General features: G+C 52.9%; 6 protein-coding genes across 6 annotated transcripts; 3 read left to right on the top strand and 3 right to left on the bottom strand.

Moving 5' to 3' along the window:
* Nucleotides 1-335: 335 nt before the first annotated feature.
* On the top strand, nucleotides 336-1205 carry P170DRAFT_429806 (uncharacterized protein; the record flags this gene model as incomplete). The annotated part of the gene is made up of 1 exon (XM_024847916.1): nucleotides 336-1205. One exon carries the CDS (start codon nucleotides 336-338, stop codon nucleotides 1203-1205), a length of 870 nt encoding a protein of 289 aa, XP_024700405.1.
* A 1354-nt stretch (nucleotides 1206-2559) lies between these two features.
* P170DRAFT_391664 (uncharacterized protein) lies at nucleotides 2560-3810 on the top strand. Its single transcript, XM_024845946.1, has 2 exons — nucleotides 2560-3238; nucleotides 3308-3810. The coding sequence occupies exons 1-2, from the start codon at nucleotides 2668-2670 to the stop codon at nucleotides 3667-3669; spliced, it is 933 nt and encodes a 310-aa protein (XP_024700404.1). The 5' UTR covers nucleotides 2560-2667; the 3' UTR covers nucleotides 3670-3810.
* Nucleotides 3811-3956: 146 nt separating this feature from the next.
* Nucleotides 3957-7428, bottom strand: P170DRAFT_440237 (DEAD/DEAH box helicase). The gene is made up of 9 exons (XM_024850032.1): nucleotides 6461-7428; nucleotides 6216-6398; nucleotides 5682-6162; nucleotides 5452-5623; nucleotides 5240-5401; nucleotides 4741-5187; nucleotides 4258-4678; nucleotides 4092-4206; nucleotides 3957-4026 (listed from the first exon to the last, which is right to left on the bottom strand). Exons 1-9 carry the CDS (start codon nucleotides 7238-7240, stop codon nucleotides 3995-3997), a joined length of 2793 nt encoding a protein of 930 aa, XP_024700403.1. The 5' UTR covers nucleotides 7241-7428; the 3' UTR covers nucleotides 3957-3994.
* A 5558-nt stretch (nucleotides 7429-12986) lies between these two features.
* P170DRAFT_366169 (DNA-binding E3 ubiquitin-protein ligase SNT2) lies at nucleotides 12987-18246 on the top strand (the record flags this gene model as incomplete). Its single annotated transcript, XM_024844747.1, has 2 exons — nucleotides 12987-13758; nucleotides 13856-18246. The coding sequence occupies 2 exons, from the start codon at nucleotides 12987-12989 to the stop codon at nucleotides 18244-18246; spliced, it is 5163 nt and encodes a 1720-aa protein (XP_024700402.1).
* Nucleotides 18247-18403: 157 nt separating this feature from the next.
* On the bottom strand, nucleotides 18404-18929 carry P170DRAFT_272413 (uncharacterized protein). Its single transcript, XM_024843149.1, has one exon. It carries the CDS (start codon nucleotides 18826-18828, stop codon nucleotides 18562-18564), a length of 267 nt encoding a protein of 88 aa, XP_024700401.1. The 5' UTR covers nucleotides 18829-18929; the 3' UTR covers nucleotides 18404-18561.
* A 377-nt stretch (nucleotides 18930-19306) lies between these two features.
* On the bottom strand, nucleotides 19307-20351 carry P170DRAFT_272493 (uncharacterized protein). Its single transcript, XM_024843151.1, has one exon. The coding sequence runs from the start codon at nucleotides 20029-20031 to the stop codon at nucleotides 19504-19506; it is 528 nt and encodes a 175-aa protein (XP_024700400.1). The 5' UTR covers nucleotides 20032-20351; the 3' UTR covers nucleotides 19307-19503.
* Nucleotides 20352-22243: the final 1892 nt, after the last annotated feature.

Genomic DNA, 22243 nt, shown 5'->3' with positions numbered 1-22243 from the left:
TCCGATACAGTCAAACACGAGCAGATCATTGGTTAATCATATCGCAAATAGCCCAGTGCATGCATCAAGGAAGACTCCACTATGGTGCAGGATGCATCGATGTTATGCATAAACTTTCTACTTTCACCAACTCCTCGATGAGACAGACATGACGTTTTTCGGAGCACTCCATTATACCACCGGACATCATCGAGGCGGCGTTTTCCGGTAAACAACTCAAATTCCCAGCCTATCACTACTGCTCTACATAAATACCTCCAGATAGATCCCTAGAGCTTGCCAGGAACCCAACACCCATCCTATTCACACCTAACCGTCTCTCAGCAATTATAACAATGGACTCCATAGGCCACATCGCCTCATGCTACCTCGCCGTGCACATCTGGATCATATTCGGATTAATACTCGCAAAGGCCATCGACAAGTACCTACCACGACCACCACCCCAACAACAACAACAACAACAACCCGAAGACGAAATTGACCCTTCCGAACTCGAACCCAACAACCACCTAGTATCCAAGGCGCTCGATTTCGCCATGCACACCAAGGTATGGCCATTCTGGACTGAACTCAGCGGACTAGAGCTATCCCCTCTCCTTGATGCACAGAACAAGATCCTCCTCGAGGAAGGCGAGAAAGCAATCAGCGACGAGTACGGCATCCCCGTCGAAGCCGTGAACGAGGTGCGAGCGACCCGCTGTCTAACGGACCCCGACGGACCCCTGGTCCAGGACTATCTCCGGCGATTCGACAGCTTCAAGTGGGAGGTCATCGCGAGGTCGCTCCCGGCCATCGCGGCGATGGTCTCCACCCCGGGCCAGAGTCAATTGAAGCATATGAAGCCGTTCCCCCAGGAGCGCAAGCGCACGGAGATTTGGAATAAGCTGTGCAATCGCTCGACGGCCCCGATTCTGAGGAATATCGCGAAGCTTCAGTACACGCCGACAGATAATCATCACGATTATGTGCGGCGGTGTCGGGGCCTGGTTGCGGAGCTGCGGAAGCTCAAAGAGGTCGCGGACTGGGTGGAGTTCAAGATATTCATGGCCCCGTTGGCGAAAGAAGCTGTGCTGGAACCATTTATTGCTCATATTAGTAGAGTTTACCTGAAGATATCCCTGATCGAGGTGTATGCGAAGTTCGTCATCTACGAGGACACGAGGAAGGGGCGTGTTAACTATGCGATCGAAACCAACGCCTGATCTGTAAACTGGCTGGGATTGGATTTTGTCTTCCCCTTCAGGTTTACTTTCTTGGGTTAATGACAAGCAGTGTATGTACGATGCGCTCTGTCTCTCTTTTTCCTTTCTCTTCCTTATGTTGGCCAGTCTCATTTAGATCTGTGTGTTTCTACATACAATAAACCAAGGCGATAATCATCCTCCCCAAATCTGTTCTGTCAAGTAGATACTCGTAGTCTTAAGCCCCAATTAAATATAAACAGAGACATCGAAAGTTTTATGAATGAATCAAGGTCACGCAGATCAACGCCAAAGCCTAAGCAAAGAAATGCGACCATCATGCGCACGGGACAATTCTGATAAATCGATCAGCAGGGCTGATTTACCACTCAGGTGGAGGGCGGTCGAATAGAGAATAAAATAAACCCCGAATAAATAAATTAATCTATACAGCTGAAAAAGAAAAGAAAAGAAAATCTATTGTTCTTGGCTTTGTACTTCCCCTCGCAGGCCCAGGAACCACCGGATTTTATTGGTTCTGAACCTGGTTTGCGGTAGACTGCAGCCATGAAGATCTTAATCTCCGTTTTGTCACTTACTTATTTTATCTTATTTTTTATTTAGTATTATTATTTATTTTATTCCATTCTGTGCCACCATCTCGCAGACAATGATGCCTTCATCACATCCCTTGTTTGGCATGGATCGAACAACGTGATGGATGACATAGTATACCATTGAGGAATTCACTTTCTCTATCCCAGCTCTGCGATCGATAAACAATAGAAAAAGAAAAAGAAAGACACAAATCAAGATCACTAGGATACCCAGTCTACTACCTAGGTAGAATCATCCGCCATCCCAACATGACCACGACCACCACGCCGCGTGCTCATTGGACGGGAACGCACCACGCCTAATGCAAGAATGATCCCTTGTCCCTCGGACGCCAGGATTAACGTCGTATCGATCTCTCGGACTCGCCGTGAAGATGTATGCCTGTGCTATTTGATCCCGCTGTTTAACCGGATCGACAAGATAGCTAGCGAGTATAGTCTAGCGGAAGGAATCAGTTCCCCTCATCTTCTTGTCTTCAGCGTGCTTTGTTTTCATTGCTCAAACAGCAGAGATAGGGTGTGTGCGTTCGGTGTTGATTCATTGGTCACAAGGGTCGCAACGGTGATCGACTACTGTGTCTGATTGCGAAATAGGTCTGAAGCATGATTTGATCATTTAGTATCAGGGCTGGGGGATTCTTTCCCTGCTACTAGGTGGTTGATGGTTGATGGGAGGTATAAAGCCGTGGAAGGTGCGCTCGGCACTCCCTGTCGACTGATTTATTTATCCACTGACGATGGAGCTGGTGGCTCATATTGCGATCATACCGTCTTGTTGATCTACTATATAGGTGTCTGTTTATTATTTCTCCTATAGCTTCACGTTTGGTTTGATAGTATTTTGTCCCACACCAGGCCGACAAACCATGGCTCGCAACCAGCCCAACCCCCCGACGCTCATTTCCTCCCTCATAACCAGCTTTATATTTATCTACTCGATCATCATCCCCGCGGTCTCCGCAGCGACCTGCAACGGACAATCGGCCTACTGCGACCGCAAATACTCGAACATCACGTACCTCGGCGCGCACGACAGCCCCTTCGTGGGCCCTCTCCCACAACAGAACCAGAACCTCAATGTAACCGCGCAACTCGACTTCGGCATCCGCTACCTCCAGGGCCAGACACACAAGGTCGAAGTCGACGACGCCATCCGCCTGTGCCACACCTCCTGCCTGCTCGAGGACGCCGGGACGCTAGAAGACTTCCTCGTCACGGTCAAGACGTGGCTGGAAAGCCACCCAGACGAGGTGTTGACGCTGCTCCTGACGAACGGCGACGGCCTGCCGGTGTCCAAGTTCGACGAGACCTTCACTGACGCCGACATCAAGAAGTATGCGTTCGTGCCGGAGCCGTCCTCGGAGACGCTGCCCATCGGGTCGTGGCCGACCTTGCAAGAGCTGATCAGCAAGGGGAAGCGGCTCGTGGTTTTTCTAGGTATGTTTGTGAACCCCGCTTGCGTGTTATCATTTGGCTGGGTTTCTCATGATCTTTTGTTTTTGCAAGACTATGGTGCCGACGTCAGTACCGTCCCTTATATCCTCGATGAGTTCGCGTACTACTTCGAAACTCCGTTCGGCGTGACCGACAAAACATTTCCGAACTGCAGCATCGACCGGCCTCCCGGTGCCAGTGCTGAGGGGCGCATGTATGTCGTTAACCATTTTCTGGATGTGGATATCCTAGGAGTCCTGATTCCCGACCGTCTTCGTGCTCCGAAGACCAATGCTGTTTCTGGAGAAGGGAGCATTGGAGCCCAGACCGAGCTTTGTCGCTCCGAACATGGCCGATTGCCCAATGTGATTTTGGTGGACTTTGTCGATCAGGGCCAGGTGATGAAGGCAGAGAAACAGATTAACGGAGTTTGATGCCCGCTTTTGGATTAAATGGTTTTAGACGATACCTCTGGATGTCGATTTTCCCGTCACTGGTGGCCAATTATTACTCTAACATTGTTTGATCGTCGAACTATATATAGATCAATCGCAATCATGAATACCCAAGTACACAGGGTTCAAGAACTTGACTTATAGTGTCATTCTATTCAATACAAATGAGTAGATATCTATTCTGCATACCATTGCGAATCAACAATATCACGGTCAAATTCTAACCGTCAAATTCAAAATATGACATGAGATTTCATGCCTAAACGCTCTCCCAAAAGAGGCCTTATATAATATAGTATATATTTCACTCCTCCAACTCCATTTGCATCTCACGGTCTGTATATTTTCCCGAAACGATTAGCTTTACTAGGTATCATAGAAGGAACAACCACTACACGTACCCCAAATTTTATTCGCTGATGCAATGATAATCTCCGCTTTGGCGAGCAGTTTCTGAGAATAGCGCTCCGCTTCAGTGGGATGCAGTTGACTCTTTTGTGCTTTGCGCGGATTCACCTAGAGAGGGTCAGCAACACGTACTCCGACGATATGGTCATATCCGCATACCATCATTAGAACAGGGACAAGGTCCTTCGCATCCGCTTCGGCCAGGGCTCGCAGATTTCGGAATCCATTGTCCCTAAGCAACCTTGCAGTCCAGCCTTTCACGTAAGCCACCTGGGCCATCTCCAGTAGATCGGCGCGGGCCCCGGCTTCCAATCGATCTCGCATATGATCAAGGACTGCGGCGAGCATGCCCCACCCCATCCGTTGACAGAACTTGACCATTCCGGCCGCGAATCCATGGCATTGCTGAGCCAAGGTTTGAACCGCCCCGCGAGGGATTCGATAGCGATTCGCAATTGTTGACAGTGGCACTTCATTGCTCAAGTCACGAAGTTGGAACGCAGTATAGGCGCGACGGTATATTCGACCGGTTTTCACCTGCTCCGGGGTACTCTCCTTCAAAGATGCACCGCTCTGTACCCTATGATAGTGTCAGCCGATCCTGGGAATATGGGGGGAGGGGGTCTGGATGAGCTAGCGTACATCGAATTTACAAAGCCGGGTTGCACGCCGACAAACTGTAAAGCCCGCAAACCACTATCGTCAAGGAAATCCAGTTGGTCTCGGAAAATAGGCCAGTCTATCTGAGTGTTGACCGCCACCTGGAGAGGAGTGAACATGTAAAAGATGTGCATGTCGCCATCCATCACAAAAGCCTGTAGGGCTCGTCTCAATTCTTCATGGACAAAAAGGCCGTCTTCCGGGGCGAAGGCAGAGGCAACCACGGCTTGTCCAAGCTGTGTCGCCTCATACGCTTCGTCGTCTTTCTGCAGAAGAAGCTCTTCATGAATTAATTCTTGAAGTGCGGAATTCATAATGCTATAGGCTAACTTCTTGTCTACCATTCGACAAAGTAGGGTGCATTTCACATATTCTTTGACTGCATCGAATCCTGAGACGAGTCCTGTTGCTATAGCCTCCAAAAGTGCCCTGCCAAGGCAGATTAGCAATCGTAACTAACAGCATGACTGAAGCAGCTCACCTTTTGAGTCCCCTTTTTTCCGGGGCAAGACAACTTTCAATGGCAGGCATATCGGCTTCCAACAGATCGCATACGGCCTCAAAATCCGATTTGCCGCAAATTAGATACGTCTCGCCTACTTCGTCCTTTCCTTTGCGACCGGCTCGTCCACACATTTGTCGGCTGCCTTGGTTAGGATACATCGTGCATTGATTATGATTCAGGGAGCTTACAGCATGGCTGGACCGACCAAGTCCCGACCCATACGTGCACCGTTTATAATAACTCTTCTTGCTGGAAGGTTGACGCCTGCAGCAAGACTGCAAGTGGCCACAAGCACCCTCAAAGTCCCTTGGTCATAAGCCTGCGCAATGAGTTCACGTTCTTCCGCAGTCATCCCAGCATCTGAATAGAGTCAGCTTACTAACTGTCTACATGTAAAAATGCAGGTCGGGTGTCTCACGATGAAATCCTACTCCCTTGAGAAGAGTATTCTCTAGAGCGGGATCAAGACCACTAGGAAGGCTTCTTAGTTCAGCGAGTAAGTCAAGTCGTCTGCTCAATTCCTCCGGGTCGACCATAGAGGACCCTGGCATTGCCTCGCTGATAATGGCCGCATGGAGCTGACAAGCTTGTCGGCTACCACAAAACACCAAGGCGCCATAACCTGCAGCAGCTGAATCCACGGAGAGAGCGACCATTGAATTTGTCGACGGGTTCGCGAGTTCTCGGAAGGTCGAAGCTTGTATCATACGATGCGGAGGCATAGTATCCGCGATGGAGGTTGCTGTTGACGCCAATTTTTTAATCGTGTGAAAGAGCTGCCGGGACGTAGCTGCGGGGTAAATTGCATTTTCATAGACAAGATAATCATCGATCGGAACAGGTCGATAGGTCGAAATATAATATTCTGCGTTCATCCATTCCGCCAACACTTCTGTGTTCTAGACCTTGATGAGCCTGTAGGTCGGCCTGCCACGAGAAATTGGGCACCCACCGAAAGAGTGGCACTCATGCCAATAATTTGGATGTCTTGCTGCAACAGAAGCAACTTGGTAACCATCAGTTCCATAAGGTAGCCCCGGTGTTCATCGTCAAGCATGTGCAACTCATCTAGAACGACGACACCTAGATTCCCAATGGTACATTCTTCGATCGCAGTGTTTATTAATGAATTAGCCTAGAAGAGAGACAGCAATCAATGGAAAGATTCAGTGAATATCGAGGTCCGAGAGTGCAAACCTTCTCTATGGTACAGACCGCGATGTCCATATCAGCCCAAGAGGCGGTAGTCCTGCTTCCACCGAAGAAACCAGCGACACGGATTGATTTCTGAAGTTTTTTCCATCGCTGATAGTAGGGCTTTGCCTGCGCTGGGTCCTCGTCATCATCGTGCACATACTTTTCAAGATTCTGCACAATGCGCCGGAGCCACTTGAGCTTTTCCTGGACCAGCGCCACGTAGGGGAGAACTAGGATGGCTTTGCAGGAGGGGTTTTCTATGATGCGTTTCAGCATCAATACATCGGCCACGAGGGATTTGCCACCACCCGTCGGGGCTGTATAAATCAAATGCCGCTTCCCTTCGAGGAGGCCGGGGGCAAGCAAACATGCCGATTGCCAAGGATAGATGCTGCTCACCCCGACGGCGGCAAAGTTAGTGACCAGCGTAGGAGGTAGTCCATATCGAGGGTGTTCCAGAAACAGGATCGGATCTCTGTTTGACTTCTGGATCACGGCATCCGTTCTTTGTTGGCGGGGGTCTTGGGCGGCCGTCACGGGACAGATTTCACTCGCAACCAAGCGGTTCTTGGAAGCAGGGGAGGTTACACGAGGACGAACGAAATCCACCGACGCCATCGAATGACCTGATTGTTTGGTACTCGATGTTTTGATCGAACTATCCGGAGAGCGATCCGGCAGTCGTTTGTGCCCCGCCAGGGAAGCTACAGAATACTCCTGCTGGCGAGCAAGATCGACCGAGGTTTGGAAGCCATGGGACTGGAACGGCGGTGCAGACATGCCTTAATGCCTTGAGCGCCCCTTTGTTATCTCTTAGTCGACGGTAAACATCGATCGGATGCCAGGACAAAGGCGGTCCGCGATGGGATCTTATACGGTGAAACGACAACGAGTTTCACCGTCGACAGGGATCTCAGGGAAGTTCCGGTGCGTTCGAGGATAAAGAAACTTCGAAAGCGAACTCCCAGCCGTTCCGCAAGTGGAAGGCGCAACGCGGACGCAGGACGCGTTTCATTTCGGGAAGGCGCAGAGCGGCGCGATGCCTCAGGCCGCAGCCCGTCAGTAGGCGGCAGAAGCGGCAGCCTCCCACCGTCACGCCTCAGGCCGAGACTAGGCCTCCTAGCCGGCCGCCTAAGGCGTCGACAAGCCGACAACCCTGCAAGTGTTCCAAAGCGGAACGTTCCTGGATCGTCTCGTCATCCGCTAATCGGAGCCCTGCTGATCCGCATATTCCCATATGAATGGATCGGGGGGATGCCTGGTCGCACCAAACGGGTTAGCCTGCTGGCGCTTTGCTTTAATTACTTCGCAGTCCGAATGGGCGCCCTAGTGGAATCATGGCGACAGGAAAGTAGGTAGCCTCATGTCCCAGGTGGTTATTCCCCCCCTGTACGGTGATCGAGGGAAACCAAAATTCAACGCGATCATCATGCCTGCTTGTTTGTTTGTTTTCATCTCGAAGATCATTTGGTCTGGATGCTGACTACGCACCCTCGCGGGAAAAGATTTCCTGTGGCAAGAAGCGTCTACCGATTCCACCCGCGGATCCCACAGGTCGGACTTCCGTCGAGTCGAGCACAGACAAATACCTTCAATACCTTAGGTACACATTCCTCCGCCACGCTTTTTTTTTTTAGTGCTCCGTACGGCGGGTGAGAATGAGCAAGGGCGACGTGCTATTTATGAGGTGCGTATTTTTATGAGGGTCCTTCGTAGAGCGATCCCCACGTCGAAGGACATTTACTATGCTTTGTTATACTTCGTAATATTATTGATCGGTGACTCTCCCGCCCGACAGTTTCTGATGCTGTTGTTGTTGGGGCAGAATCCATAACCAGTCAGACAGTGGGCACTAGGCAGACCGGCTGCCGGTCACCTGACAGAGACCTTCCTAACCAAGCGCTGCTCCGCATGAGCAAAAAAAGTGGCTTACAGAGTTATTGACATCCCCCTTGACGCCGATAGTTCCAACTTAACTCGCCCCTCCCCTCACGTCCCGACGGCCCAGATCCTGCATTGGCTTATCAACAATGCACTGGGATTGACGATGCCTGTAATGAACACACGAAATCTGCTCGTCCGTGAAGGTTGAGTTTCGAAATTTCCTAGGTACGGATGTCTCGGCGGAAGCGCCATTTAATCTTCAGCCTTGACCCGGAGGAGTGGCCTGAAAGAAAAAAAAAAAAAAAAAAAAAAAAAAAAAAAAAAAAAAAAAAAAAAAAAAAAAAAAAAGAGGCCACCTCGAGGGATCCACTCTCCGTTTGATCAGAGAGCACCCAACCATACCAGTAATAATAGATATAATTACGGAGTATCTACGGAACACTCAACTGGACACTTGCCTTGCTCCGTAATGTGTCGACGCCGAGGAATGGGCCGGGTGGGTGTCTTCAGCGATCAATCCAAGCTGGCAAATATTCGGATCGATCAGTGATGCATTTGACTTTGGGGTATTGGATTATTGAATTCCCTTTCCTCCCGGTCCGACGGAAAATTATACCCCATGTCTTTTTCAGCCCCTACCCGTCGCTCAGTAGACCAGCAACCAACACCATGTTCCAACGTATTCTACAATAAATCAACATGATTGGGTCTGGCAGGCATGTGATTACCCGGATCTCCAAACCGTAATTGAATGATATTCCTGGTACCAGGGTGTTCAGGCGCAGGACTCGCCCTTATTCACTCGCCCGGAACATGGATGGCAGGTGGCTGGGTTGAGTAACGCAGGAGGTGGCATTTCGTACAGAAGCTTGCTTACCGACCCTCGCAGCAAGGCATAAATGCCACTTGAATCATCTATCGTTCAGGAACAGGCGCATTTTATGTGTTTATGATTTATTAGGTAGGCTGACAGATGCCTACCAACCCACCAAGCTACAGACACAGCCTGTCGACTAGGTGTAATTAGAATCGGCCATTCCTCGTCGATTCCGAGTCAAAAGACGGGGCCTCTGCTTTCGGTGGTGTGCCAGACTAGTCGTGGGTTGTAATGTGGCAACACACAGTCGGGACGGCCAGCAGGTAGCAAATCAACGGCCAAGGAGGTATTTTTTCCCTGCAGTAGTAGACCTCATTGGTCCAGATGCCGATGGTATATCATCCTCGGAGCACCCAAGGTACGTAAGTCGTTTGACCGTTTTGTATCAGGGCGAGAAAGAATGTCAGTAATGCGGCTTGGGAAGCGACGCAAGATTCCCAAAGAGATGTGAAATTCCCCAACACCAAGGATGACGGGAGCGTCGTTGTCTCTCATTTATTATTCTGCTGCTCTGCCACATGCACTAATCGGCGAGGATCGTCTACCATGTTTCTCCCACAGACTGCCAACTTGAGTAACTGACGGGAAGCCAAGAAGGCAAAAAGAAACGGAAAGGCGAAGAAAAAGAAAAGTATCGAGGCCCGCTCTCGCGGGGAAGGAAAAGCCATTCTCAAGTTCTCAGTGCTTTTCAGCCGGCCGGAATAACCAACCATATTAATGACTGGGTTTTCCGGAGGCGCTAAGTCCAGGGTTTCCCTCCAGATTGTGTTATCATCACCTCACCTCGACCACCAGGCGATTCGCACGCTGCCGCCTCGAACGGAAATGATGCTGACGGGCAGACTTTCCCCCTTGTGATCGTGATGGCCGGAAATCCAGATCGACGAGCGATATCGTCCATTCCCTCCGATGGCCGTCCGCCCGGGCGTATCGCAGACGGTCCGTAGTTCGCATAAGAACTCGCGCCCATGCCTAAGGATCTACTGTGTAGCTGCTAATCACCACTAGTTGGTTAGCACTGCAGGAGCCATGGAACCCGTGCCCTGCTCCCTTTTCTGCGCGGTTTTGGAACCGAGTTTTCGGTCGTCTATTTCGAAGCTTTGCCATTTTCAGCGCGCTCTCTTTGGTGGTACAGAAGTCCCATTCTGCAAAATGCCCCTCCCTTCCCTTGGTTTAGCTTCCCTTGCCCCCCGGTAATTCCTGTTGTTGCCGCCGTTGGTTGAATAGGAATTTCTTACGGTCAACCTCACGTCAGGGGAAACGAGTCCGACGTTATTTATTTCTGTTTCTCCCTGTCTTGAATCTTGTGGACGGTCTTCAAACTAGTTCCAGCTTGGAGTTTCACGACTCCGTACCATCGGAAGCAGCCAGGATCATGACGATGTCATCTATGGCTGTTGCAGGGAAGACAAAAAAAGAAAGGAAAGGAAACTACTCATAAACTGGGACTATTTGGGAATCTAGGAATTGTCGCTCGTTCGCATGTTTGATCTTGAAACCTCCCCAGGCTGGTCCTATCCATCCCCTCCAGTCTATCCACGTCCGAGCCCGATCAGAGTATGATAATCTCATTGTCCGAAGGGAGGAGATGATTGTTGCGTAGTCCAACGGGGCACACCCAGCCGTTAATCAGAAAGACTCCGAGCTGGGCCCGCTACAAACAGAGCAGCGAACGGTGCTTGGGTTGTCTGCTGCGCCTGCAACGCCATTTACCTCGGAAGGGCTTGGCAATTTGATTTTCAGATCCAACGCGCATGCGCTGCCCTACGTGACAACATTCCTGCCACAGATTATTATTGTGCATCCATACCCTTTGTGTTTCCCCCCGTCGACTTTCCCTCTGCGGTGTACTGCCCGTCTGCCCCGTCCCAGGAGAAAAAAAAAAAAAAAAAAAAAAAAAAAAAAAAAAAAAAAGCCAACCATCGATGCTAGTTTAGTCTATCTGTGTAAGAAATATAATCATTTCAGCCCTGGCCCAATCAAAGGAAATCGTTCAGAAAAAATAATGCTAATAACGCCCATTCCCTGAATCGTTTATCCGTTTATCTCCTGTTTCTCCCTTCCTTTCATTCCACCCCCCTCCGTCCTTTTCTTCCATTCCCATGTCCTCCGCCATATACCATCGCCATCGCCATCACTTTTTCCACTGGCTGGTACGGCCCACTCGTAATGCATTTCCGCCAGGATTAGCGACAAGGCGCCTATAATCTGTCCTTCGCGCTAATCCAGTTGCTGCGTAGATCATTCAACAAGGCAACATGCCGCTGGAAATGAGCAAGGGGAGCCACCACGGACCTGGTCCTGGGTATATACTCTATAGTTATCGCCCTCCGGGAGTCGAAGTAATTGGAGACATCCACATCGAACGATCGTAACCACCCAGGTCGTAGTCATGATAAGTCCCGAGGCGGGACCGGCGAGATGACCACCGGCACGCTGGACCCGGCCCAAGTATCAAACCATAATCCATGATTATTATTTTTTTTTTCGCGAGGGCAAGGAGACGGTCATCACGAATTTTCTCTGGTACTTGGTGGAAGGAGGATCCGTCATATTAACACATCGGGACTAGGGGCGAGGACGTGGACTGGTCGGGATCCTGGACGGCTTTCCTGCTGCTTCTTTCTCTCGCTCTCTTCTTCTCTTCTCTTTCTCGCTTCTGCTCGTTTTCCTCCCTCTCTGCTGCTGCTCCCCTACCGGCGACTCTCTGCCACTCTTGGCCTAGTCGCCTTTCCTCTCCGGTGTCCCTCTACCCGACTCCACTGATCCACCGACGTTTGTCCTCTTTCTCTCTTCTTATCCTTCCTCCCTTCCCCGTGGTGTATTCGCCTCAATATCCTCTGCAACTCCCATCCTCCCCCTTCGCCTGCATACCCCCGGCCAGACGCTCCACTAGTTCGAGTCTACCACGGCTTGCTACGTCTGCTCCGTTTACTCTTCATTCACTACGCTCACGCCACGGGGTCTTCTGGACCCCCCAATCGGCCCAAGGGCTTTGTTCTTGTGTTGCTTTCACTGTTACTATCATTGGACTACAAGCACATTTGACAGTCCGTTTTCCTTTTTTCCCCTTCCTTTTTCTTTTTTTCTTTTCTCTCTTTTCTCTCTTCTCTCCCTCTTCTTTATCCTGTCTCATCCTTTCCCCGTACATTTCTCCCTTCTGCATATATTTGTCTGTCGTCCGTCGCCTTGCCTTCGCGGCGGTCTTCGAGACTGGATTCCCTTTCGGCTAGTAGTTTATTCTTGTCGATCCTGATAGTCGGGTAGGCCTGTGTGCCTTTTTTCGTTTCCGTCAACTCGCCATTGACCTTCCAACTCCCTTGCGGAAAACCAAAGTCTCCGGTCCAGAGAAAAAAAGAGAGACGAAGGGCGATAGGCAGGTTACTATTTTCCAACCTGAGCCACGAAAGTGACGCTCTAGTCCTTTTTGGGCCGACACTCTTGCCCTCCAGGACCATTTTCTCCCTTTTTCTTTTTTCGTTTTCCGATTTTCTCTTTCGCCCTCTTCTGATACTCGGCGGATAGTGCTCGACACCAACTCTCTGCACCGTCACTTCTCTCATGAGGGATCTTCTACCCGACACGGCCCGTTGTTGAGCTTTTGCATCTCCGCGTCCGAGGCATTTGGTGTTCCCACCATATCGAGACGCCCCCGACGCCGCGCTGGAGGCGCATTGCAGCTTCCCCCCCCCGGGTCGTTGGTTTTGTTTTTCCATTTTCCCTCATTTTCTCCTCCCTCCTGTCGTACCTACCTGAGGGCTGGTCATGGCCTCGGATAGGTCACCGCCCCAGAGGTCGCAGCAACACGTGAGCCCCGACTCTCCCTCCAGCGCTCCTGTTGCTGCCGGTCAACGACGCATGCCCACCCCTGGTCAATCGTCACGGACGGAATCGGCCGACTCTCCCACTCCCCAAGGGGCCGCCACCGTTAATGACCCGCCCACGCAACTCATGACCACCAGCGCATCTCCTTCGGAGGCCGCTGGTACGGAGCCTCCCAGCGCCTCCGCTACTCCGGCCCCTTATGGCACCCGCTCCAGAGGCCGCAATGCCGCTCCCCGTCCCAACTACGCGGAGGATCGCGACATCGACATGGATCTGGAGGTCGCCCAACCCGCCCTCAAAGCTGGCAAGCGGACCAGCGGCGTCACCCCTACTACTAACAACGCCCCAAATGGCTCCAAACAAGAAGCCGAAAAGCCACCGTCGACTTCTTCAAACGCGCGAAAAAATCAAACGGCGGTGAATGGTGCCAACCCGGCCTCCGCCGCCAAAGATTCAATCCCTGGCACCTCATCTTTTTCTGCCAAACCTGAGGAAACCGGCGGATCGTCAAGTTCGAGAAAACGAAAACAGCCCGCCAGTTCGACGAATGCCAGCACCCCGAATGGCAATGCAGCCAAGAAGATCTTCACGACAGCCCCGGGAGCCACGCAGGGGCAAAGTGAATCCAACATGGTCTCTTTTGAGAGTCGCGGCGCGTACTTGGAAGATGGTAAACTCACGGCAGACGATGGCACCACATTTGCCGTCAATGGTGAGTGCCTGTCCTTTTGCTCTATTCCTCTATTTGATCCTATCTGTCGCGTTTCTGCTGTACTGCAGTCGATCATGATTAACCCTTGTCCTTACAGACCATGTCTATCTCATCTGCGAACCGCCAGGGGAGCCGTATTATCTGGCGCGTATCATGGAGTTCATCCCTTCCAAAAACGCGCCATCCGGCCCGATCGAGGCGCTGCGGGTGAACTGGTATTACCGGCCACGTGACATCCAGCGCAAGGTGGCGGATACGAGGCTTGTATTTGCATCGATGCATTCCGACACATGCCCGCTCAGCTCATTACGGGGGAAATGCTACATCGCGCATTCGTCGGAGATTGAAGACACCGACGAATATCGAAAGAATCGCGACTGTTTCTGGTACGACAAGATGTTCGACCGTTACATCCATCGGTATTACGAGGTCATCCCCACCAAAAAGGTGATCAACGTCCCTGCGAATGTCAAGAAGGTTCTGGACGAGCGCTGGCGATTCGTTCTCGTGGAAATCGGGAGAGGCAAGGAGTTATGCAGTGCGGTCAAGACCTGCAAGCGGTGTAGCTTGTATGCCGCGAGCTCCAACTCGGTAGACTGTGCTGTTTGCCACGAGACGTATCATATGTTGTGTGTACGACCCGTCCTAACCAAGAAGCCGGCACGAGGATTTGCCTGGGCCTGTGCCGCCTGCAGTCGAGCCCAAGAGCGCAAACTCGAGGCTCGAAATACCCCGGTTCTCGGCGAAGCGCAGCCAGAGGCCGAGGAAGAAATCATCGAGGAGGAGGAGGAAGAACCCCATGTCGTGAACGACACGGCCGGCAATACTCCCGCACCCGTCGAGGAGGCGACCCGACCAGCTACGGAAGAACAGAAGGCGCAAGCTAGGATGTGGCCGTATCGCTATTTAGGCCACCATTGCAACGTGGAGGATGCTCTCGACTACGACGACCGAATATACCCTCGAGCAAGTTCCCGATTAGGTGGACGACACCAGGCTCAAGTCGCTGAGTGGTATGGACACCCTGTGGAGTACGTCAAGGCCGCAGACACGAAGAAGAAGCCTCCGAAAGGTTCCAGCAGGGGGAAGGACGCGAGACTCACCAAGGAAGCCCACGCCGCCCAAGAAGCCGCGAAACAAGAAAAAGCCAATCGACCGAAGTATGTCCTGGATGAGCCCAAGGGGTACGTTCCGAGAGGTGAAGATAGACCGGTCACTGTCGACGGGAAGCAAGTTCGCACCGCGGAGCCGCTATTCAAAATGCCCACGCCGACTCAACTTTCGTCACGAGGCGAGGATGACGCGCCCGGTACGGATCTAAGCCCTGCCGACCGCGAGCAGTTCATTGATCGGTACATGGCGCGGGCAAAGGAAATAGCGCCCGACCTGGATGAGCAACCGTATTCCACAAATTTCCTGGACAAGGCCTTGGAGCTCCTGTACTCCAATAGCTTCGACGCCGATGCTGCCTTGGCCAAATTGAAGCAGATGAACAAGTACAAAGACCTCAAGGAACCGCATCTGCGCCCGGAAGAGGTCAAGCTGTTCGAGCAGGGCGTCGCCAAGTTCGGCTCGGAGCTTCGCCACGTGACCAAACACGTCGGCACGGTGCCGCATCGTCAGATTGTGCGCTTCTACTACACATGGAAACGGACAGCTCGCGGTCGCCAAATATGGGGCACCTATGAAGGTCGGAGGGGCAAGAAGGAAGCCAAGCGAAGCAGTGCTGCAAAGCTTGTGGATGATGTGGCGGACGACCATGACGATTCCGCATACGATAACGAGAAAGCCGCCGAGAAGAAACGCGGATTCCAATGCAAATTCTGCTTGGAACGGACTTCGCGTCAATGGCGTCGTGCCCCGGGGGTTCCGCCCGGCACCACGACGCCGAGTGAGCCGTCTTCCAGGCAGCGCGACAAAGGCCCGCAGCTTACCGTGGCCCTCTGTCTGCGTTGCGCTCTACTGTGGCGGAAGTATGGCATCCAGTGGGAGGGTGTTGATGAGGTCGCCAAAAGAGTGAACCAAAGTGGCAACAAGTCGTGGCGTCGGCGCATGGATGAAGAATTGCTGGTTCAACTGCTCCTCGGAACCGAGATCCCAATCAGCATCAGTTCTGCGACCGCGGCCACGGCCGCCTCAATTGGAGTCATGGTGAACGCTAACCCCCAGGTTCAGCAGGACTCGACCAAGAAAAAGAGCCGCGTTAACAACGACAAGGACAGCGGAGCAACCTCGACGGCGACCTCGGTCGAGCCCGCGCCGAAGAAGAAACCAGCTCCTGAAAAGGCCCCCGATCCGCCGCCCATCGTTCCGGATCCTCCCAAGGCCAAAACGCTCGCTTGCGCCGTTTGCAACAAAATGGAGCCCACGGGCGACCAGCATCTGTCCTGCAGAGATTGCCGGTTAACCGTGCACCGAAGCTGTTATGGCGTCAGCTCGTCCGCCAGTTGTGTCAAGTGGCTGTGCGATATGTGCTCGAACGACCGGAGCCCGAGGCTCTCCACTCGTTACGAGTGTGTCTTGTGTCCGGTGACCTGGACGGAACACGAGCTGATGGAGGCCCCAAGATCGACTCACAAGAAGAAGAACGAGCGAGACCGGGAGAAGGAGAGGCTAGAGAAGGAAATGGTGAACGAGGCCATCAAACTGTATCGTCAAAGACAAGAAGCCGTGGGCAAACCGGTCGGTCCTCGAGAACCACTTAAAGCGACCACGGGGAGCAACTGGGTCCATGTTACCTGTGCAGTCTGGACTCCGGAGATCAAGTTTCGCGACGCTAAAATGCTGGAGGTTGCAGAAGGATTCGGACTCATTCCTTCGGAACGGCATCAAGAGGAGTGCAAAATTTGCAAGTCGACCAGGGGAGCATGCGTGCCTTGCCATTTCAATGGCTGCAATGCCCGGTTCCATGTTGGCTGTGCGCACCAGGAAAACTACATCTTCGGGTTCCACGTCACCCCCGTCAAAGGCTCGAGAAGAGATTCCGTGAGTAGCGTCAAGCTCGGTGAGGAGACAGGGGTCATCACGGCAGGGATCTGGTGTCCCCACCACACCGTGACCTCCGTTATCCATGAAATCGGCGAACCAGCGGGTGAAGATGGCGAAAACGCCCTTGCGCGGTTTGCTGAGACCTACAAGCAAGCGGACCTGAGCAAGACCGAGACTGAACGGAGGGCCGCGTCTGTCCAGCAATATCCTAGCGCGACCCAACATGGAGGCGCATCTGTGACAAGCCGCCGGTCGGCTTGTGCTGCCAATGGCGTTGTCAACCCCCAACCGATTACCGCCAAGGACCACCCGAAGAGCACCATGAAATCCCCCGAGGCTGGCCCGGACGAGATGGATATCGATTCCGACAATCATCCTCCCACGCGTATTCTCGGTGGCGGGGACACGACGAAGAAATGTGCCCGTTGTTCGAGCGCGTATAGCCCAAGGTGGTGGCCCGTCGACAAGTCCCGGTTGGCGACGCTGGTTAACCACAATACGCCATTGCTCAACGGTGGAAGCTTGGGCGAACCTGCCGGGTCCAGATATTCGAGTGCCGCCTCAGCAAGTCCGCCGTACCTTCATCGAACCCCCTCGCAGCCGCCGCTCCCGAAGCTCAACGGGGAGTATAGCCCTGCAGAGAGGCCTGCGACCAGTCTTGACGGACCCGTACGCCCGCAAAGCCCCGCGCTGTACGAATGCCATAAGTGCCACCTCAAGAAAATTGCGACCCAGCCGTCTCCTGAGCCACGGCCGTCTCCGTACTCCGCTCAACGGCCTGTCCTTCCAGCTCCTCGACTTGCCGAATACCACGGTCACTCTTACGGACCTCATGCGCATCCTCCCCAGACAGGAGGCGTCCTTCCAAGGCCGATCGGGCCCCCGCACAACGGGCACAACGCGCCAGAATGGTACGCGGGATATGAGCAACGACCGAATGACTATGGCGACAATAAGATGCGCAACGGCATCCCAATGCCCGGCTATCGCGGAGGACCACCGCCGCCACCACCGACGGCACACCACATGAATGGATATGCGCCTTCTCCTTCACACCACGCTCCTCCACCTCACTACGGCGGAGCTCATCCCGCCCATCCGCCCCAGCCGTACCCGGCCCATCAGAGTCCTTACGGGCCCGTCCCCATGCCTTCACCTCTTCCCTCACATACGGCAGGACCGCGAGCGTACGCGCCATCTGCCTCACCCCCGGATGTTCAAGCGACGATGGTTCGACACTCGCCTCCACATTCGCTCAGCGCCTTGAACGGCGGGCCGCCGCCACGTGTCTATTCCGTCGACCGCGTTCTCAAGGCACCGACCCAGTCGCCACCAGTTTCCCAGGCACACGTCGACCCCCGAGGACTTACCCCGGCGAAGTTGGAGGAGACGCCCGTCCTGGCTCCGGCCGCACTGACGAGCAGCAGTCGGCATACCAACGGGACCAACGGGTCATCTGGAGCCAGCGCCAGTCCGTCGTTGAAGAACCTGCTTTCCTAGGGCAAATTCATAATATCCCCCCACTTCCTCCTGTGTACGATAGTTCTTTTGTTTCCTTCTCTTTCTGTTTCTGGCATTTAAAAGTGGGGTTTGGGATACTGCCATCAGCGTTGCTTTTAGATCTTTTTTCCCGGTTTACCTCTGTTTCCGTCTAATGTCCCTTCTTTCTTTCATTTTTATTTGTTGATTCCATTTCGCTTGAATTCCATTCTGTCATTCCGACGTTACCCCGCCCCGAGTGTATTTTCCTTGCCCGTCATACATTTCTCGTCGATGCGGTTTACAGGGGAAGCCGTGTCTTGATTACACCGCCATTCATGCGAAGTCTGTCTGGGATTGGGAAGTGAGGGGAAGGTGCATGGGCCGGTTTGCGTGCCTCAGCGTTTGGGATTTTGCATTTACAACCGCACCGATACTACCACGATGATGAATGAGAGAAAAAAACCGTTCCAATTGCAAATCCCGAATCCCGACCAGGCCGGTCATGTGGGAGACTTGACCCGGCGGCGATGCGGGGTCGAGCGTACCTTGTCTGGGCAGTCGAAGAAGCTGTAGGCAGTAGAACCAGAGGAGCTCCGGCATTCTCTGCCGATGGTTACAGGAGATGCCCCAGAGTCCACCGTGTCAGCGCCGTTTCATGGCCGACCCGGATTCGAGGGCGCGCGAGAGGATCGCCGGGATGATCCCTGGACGCGGATGGGGGCAGATGCTGTCACGAAGATCCTGTTACGCAACCGGGCTTGTCTAGCGGACGAGCCACCTGCAATTAGCTCTGCAGTTAGCTCTTACCTGGGTGCTGTACGAGCACTGATTCGCCGGCTTGGCTGTCCTACGAGCAAGGATGTACGGACTGTTGACGAGTGATCTCGGAAGGGTGCGCGGTGACCTGGGCTCAAAAGACAGGGTTTGATCGTACCGTCCAAGCTGCAGACTCCAGGACCTCCTTGCATCAGACGAAATTAAAGTCCACCCGACACTCTAGTGAGTTTCCTCCGGAGTCGAAGATCGAGCACGGTCGATGGGGAGCCCAGCGCCGGCGGTGATTGGCCGCGTCCCCGGCGAATCGGCGAGGCGGGATTTGCAGTGCGCCGTGGCCTCAGGCAGCCAGGCAGCCGATTAGATAATCAGTCGGTCATTCCGCAGGCCCTTCCTTAGTCCTTAGTCTTACCCACTTTCCTCATCCACCCAGTCCACACAACCATCCAAAGTCCCTCGCAGAAAAGCAAATAATCCCCAGGGAAATTAATTCAGATCGAATCATCGAAACGGAAGCCGAGAAATGATCGACCTTACCCCGGAACGAGAAGATATTAACACTATCGAGGACTCGACGTTGTGAGAGGCTGCCCGCTGCTGCACAAACCAAATCCAAAATAAATAAATAAATAGAAAGGCGACGTTGCACAGATTGTTGCCACCTCCAAGCGCCCATGCCTCCCCCCAGAAGCCGATTATCTCATAATGCATCACCGAGAGAAAGATTTTCGTGGTGGAGGGGGAGAGTTCGGCCTCACTTATCACATCATAGGACCCAAACTTCCGCGAGTGGTGGGAGGCGACGTCAGTGGTTGGTTGCCACCCCTGAGGGCAAACCGCGTCCACCCAACGTGTTGCCAAGTCAGTCGCTGCAGGAATGCGGATGGAATTTCTAGAACGAATACAGAGGAGCTGCGAAGTGGTACGCAGTAATGGTAATGGGGATCGCCCAAAATTACGGTCGTCGTACATCCTTCCCATCCTTCCCAGCGCTGCAGAGTCGAGGATTCCCCCTCCGCTGATGGGCATGGAGCTCCAACCAAAACACTGGAATCATACGGTCCTCTCGAGGGTCTCACTCTCTCACCATACTCTCTTGAGATAAGTTCCGCACACACACGCGCGGCAGAGACAAACTAAAACCCCCGAAATCCGGATTGGAGAAATTAAAAAACCCACGGGATATCGAGCTGGGGACCCAGTCCATCAGAGTCAGAAATCCTTCCCACTCTCCCAACCCGCCAGAAATACGGCCCAATTTCCTTTTGGGCGGAGGTTATTCTTAGGACGGGCGGAGGCCATTGGCTCGAGGGCCGGTTAGTGCGATGGATTCCTTCCAGCCCGCCAGATTCTAGAAAACCCACGAAGCCTGGCCCTCGGGCTAATTCATTAGATCGCTTGCTTTGGCGTCATTCCTGCCCGCTCCACTCTCTCCGCTCACTTTATCTCTTTTTCTTTTTCTTTTTTTTTTTTTTTTCCCATTTTGGATGGGTGGTGTTTCCGCGTCCCTGCCGTGGGTTTTTGTTAGGCACGCACGGCGGCCGTGTTCACCGGGTTTCGGCGCTGCGATGGTCTTCTCCGTACCGTCGAGGTGTCGGGAGAAGGTACGATCTCGTCGTTATTGGAAGAGGAGAGGGGTTGGGTAATTCATCTCGCGACTCCTCGGGCTCATGTACGCAGTAGAGACTCGACAGATACAAAGAAAGAAAGTCCAAGGCAGCAGGTGGTACAGCAGTAACAGTACGAGCGTACGGGCGATACGCAGACCGGATCGGCCCCATCGGCGAGTCTCTGACGACGCCCGCATCCGCCGTGCCGCGACCTTCTGGAAGTCTGGAAGAATCGCCCTGGCATGTCTCTTACAGTCTTACCTGTCCACTCGTCTCTCGTCTCTCCTCGACTTCCCTCTGCAACTCCACGATTGGAAATTCAGAGAACAGGAATTCAAAAAAGATTCACCGGATTCCAGTCCCAGGAACTATCGGTCTACCCCCCGATCAGAATCGCAGAACCGACCGCCGAGTCGAAGCCTTGGATCGCACTGCCCAAAGAACCTCAACCCACACTTTCGTCCGCCTCCACTTTTTTCCCTTCTTCTCCCTGCCTTCTCGGTTCCATTCTTCACGTCTGTCCCGGTCCTTTCACTTTCCTTCTCTGCCCTCTCGCTCGGCCTGCTGAATCGCCAACTATTAGCATCCCCGGTCAATATCGCCTTCCGATCATCACTTTCCCCATTCCCCCTCTGTTCCCTACTCGGTTCATTCCCTTCTCCAAACTGATCACTGCCACTTCCTGGTCCTTTTTTTTCCCTTTTTTTTTCTTGTCTTTTCTTTTTCATTTTCCTTTTCTTTTCTTTTTTCTTTTTTCCTTTTCGCTGTAAACTTGACTTCCGTCTGAAGAACCTATTGACCTATTCCCACATCGACTCACCCACACACATTCACCCTCCGCCCCCCTTGCAAGTCCCTCTCGGTCTGGTCTCGGGACTTGTTTTCCCTTCTGTCTTCTGCCTTTCTCTTCAAAGCCATTTCGGCCCCTTTATCTGTGACAACCACCCCGTGCTGTGTTCGCTCGCGCGCTCTCTTTCTCTGGCGCTCTCTTCTCCTCCCCCCCCGTCACCCACCCCGATCGATCTCTCCCTCTCCACTTCACCTGTCTCGTGTTCATATCCTCTCTCCGTTCAGCCCTGTTGGTGGCCCGTCATGACGCCCTAGTATTTTCTTTGTCTCTTTTTCTCCTCTTCAATTTCGGACTGGACACTCCAACCTGAGCTGTGTCGCGATTCTCTTGCGATTCCCCGATTGAATACCCCGGACGCCTTTTAGCTTGCGTGGGAAATCGTGACCCTCTTGTCGACTACGACCTCCACCCTCATTGCCTTCCTTTTCGGTCACCCTTCTCGCCGCTCAATTCCTTTCTTCGATCGACCCTGGTCGGTTTCTGATTTCTTTCCTCACCCTGAATGTGAGTCGTCCTCCGTATCTCGTGGTCGCGGTCGGTGGAAGGCGAAAAAAAAAAGTGCGTGCGGTACAAAGAACTGGGATTATGTCTCAGGGAAATAGGGGATTCCGGACAAGATCCTAATCCTGGGGCCCCTTGAATCGTCAACTGGTCAATCAATATACCGGATGGCAAACTGCAGCGGACAAATACATTGTTCGATTGGGCGCCTCCAACCCGGATCGTTGCTCGCGGGATCTCCGATTCTCTGGTCGCAAATCGTGGTTCGACTGTCACGCCG

Source organism: Aspergillus steynii (genome assembly GCF_002849105.1).
Source record: "Aspergillus steynii IBT 23096 chromosome Unknown P170scaffold_8, whole genome shotgun sequence".
Lineage (NCBI taxonomy): Eukaryota > Fungi > Ascomycota > Eurotiomycetes > Eurotiales > Aspergillaceae > Aspergillus > Aspergillus steynii.
The sequence above is the reverse complement of the archived record's forward strand: the minus strand, read 5'-3'. Positions and strand labels throughout refer to the sequence as shown.

Bases quoted from the DNA above. Each gene is read 5' to 3' on its own strand.
- P170DRAFT_272493 (XM_024843151.1), bottom strand. From the start codon at position 20,031: ATGCCCATCAGCGGAGGGGGAATCCTCGACTCTGCAGCGCTGGGAAGG.
- P170DRAFT_440237 (XM_024850032.1), bottom strand. From the start codon at position 7,240: ATGTCTGCACCGCCGTTCCAGTCCCATGGCTTCCAAACCTCGGTCGAT. The intron at 5,624-5,681 runs GTGAGACACCCG...GACTCTATTCAG, and splicing joins CAAGGGAGTAGGATTTCATC to ATGCTGGGATGACTGCGGAA. The intron at 4,027-4,091 runs GTACGTGTAGTG...GAAAATATACAG, and splicing joins ATCAGCGAATAAAATTTGGG to ACCGTGAGATGCAAATGGAG.
- P170DRAFT_272413 (XM_024843149.1), bottom strand. From the start codon at position 18,828: ATGCCGGAGCTCCTCTGGTTCTACTGCCTACAGCTTCTTCGACTGCCC.
- P170DRAFT_391664 (XM_024845946.1), top strand. From the start codon at position 2,668: ATGGCTCGCAACCAGCCCAACCCCCCGACGCTCATTTCCTCCCTCATA. The intron at 3,239-3,307 runs GTATGTTTGTGA...TGTTTTTGCAAG, and splicing joins GCGGCTCGTGGTTTTTCTAG to ACTATGGTGCCGACGTCAGT.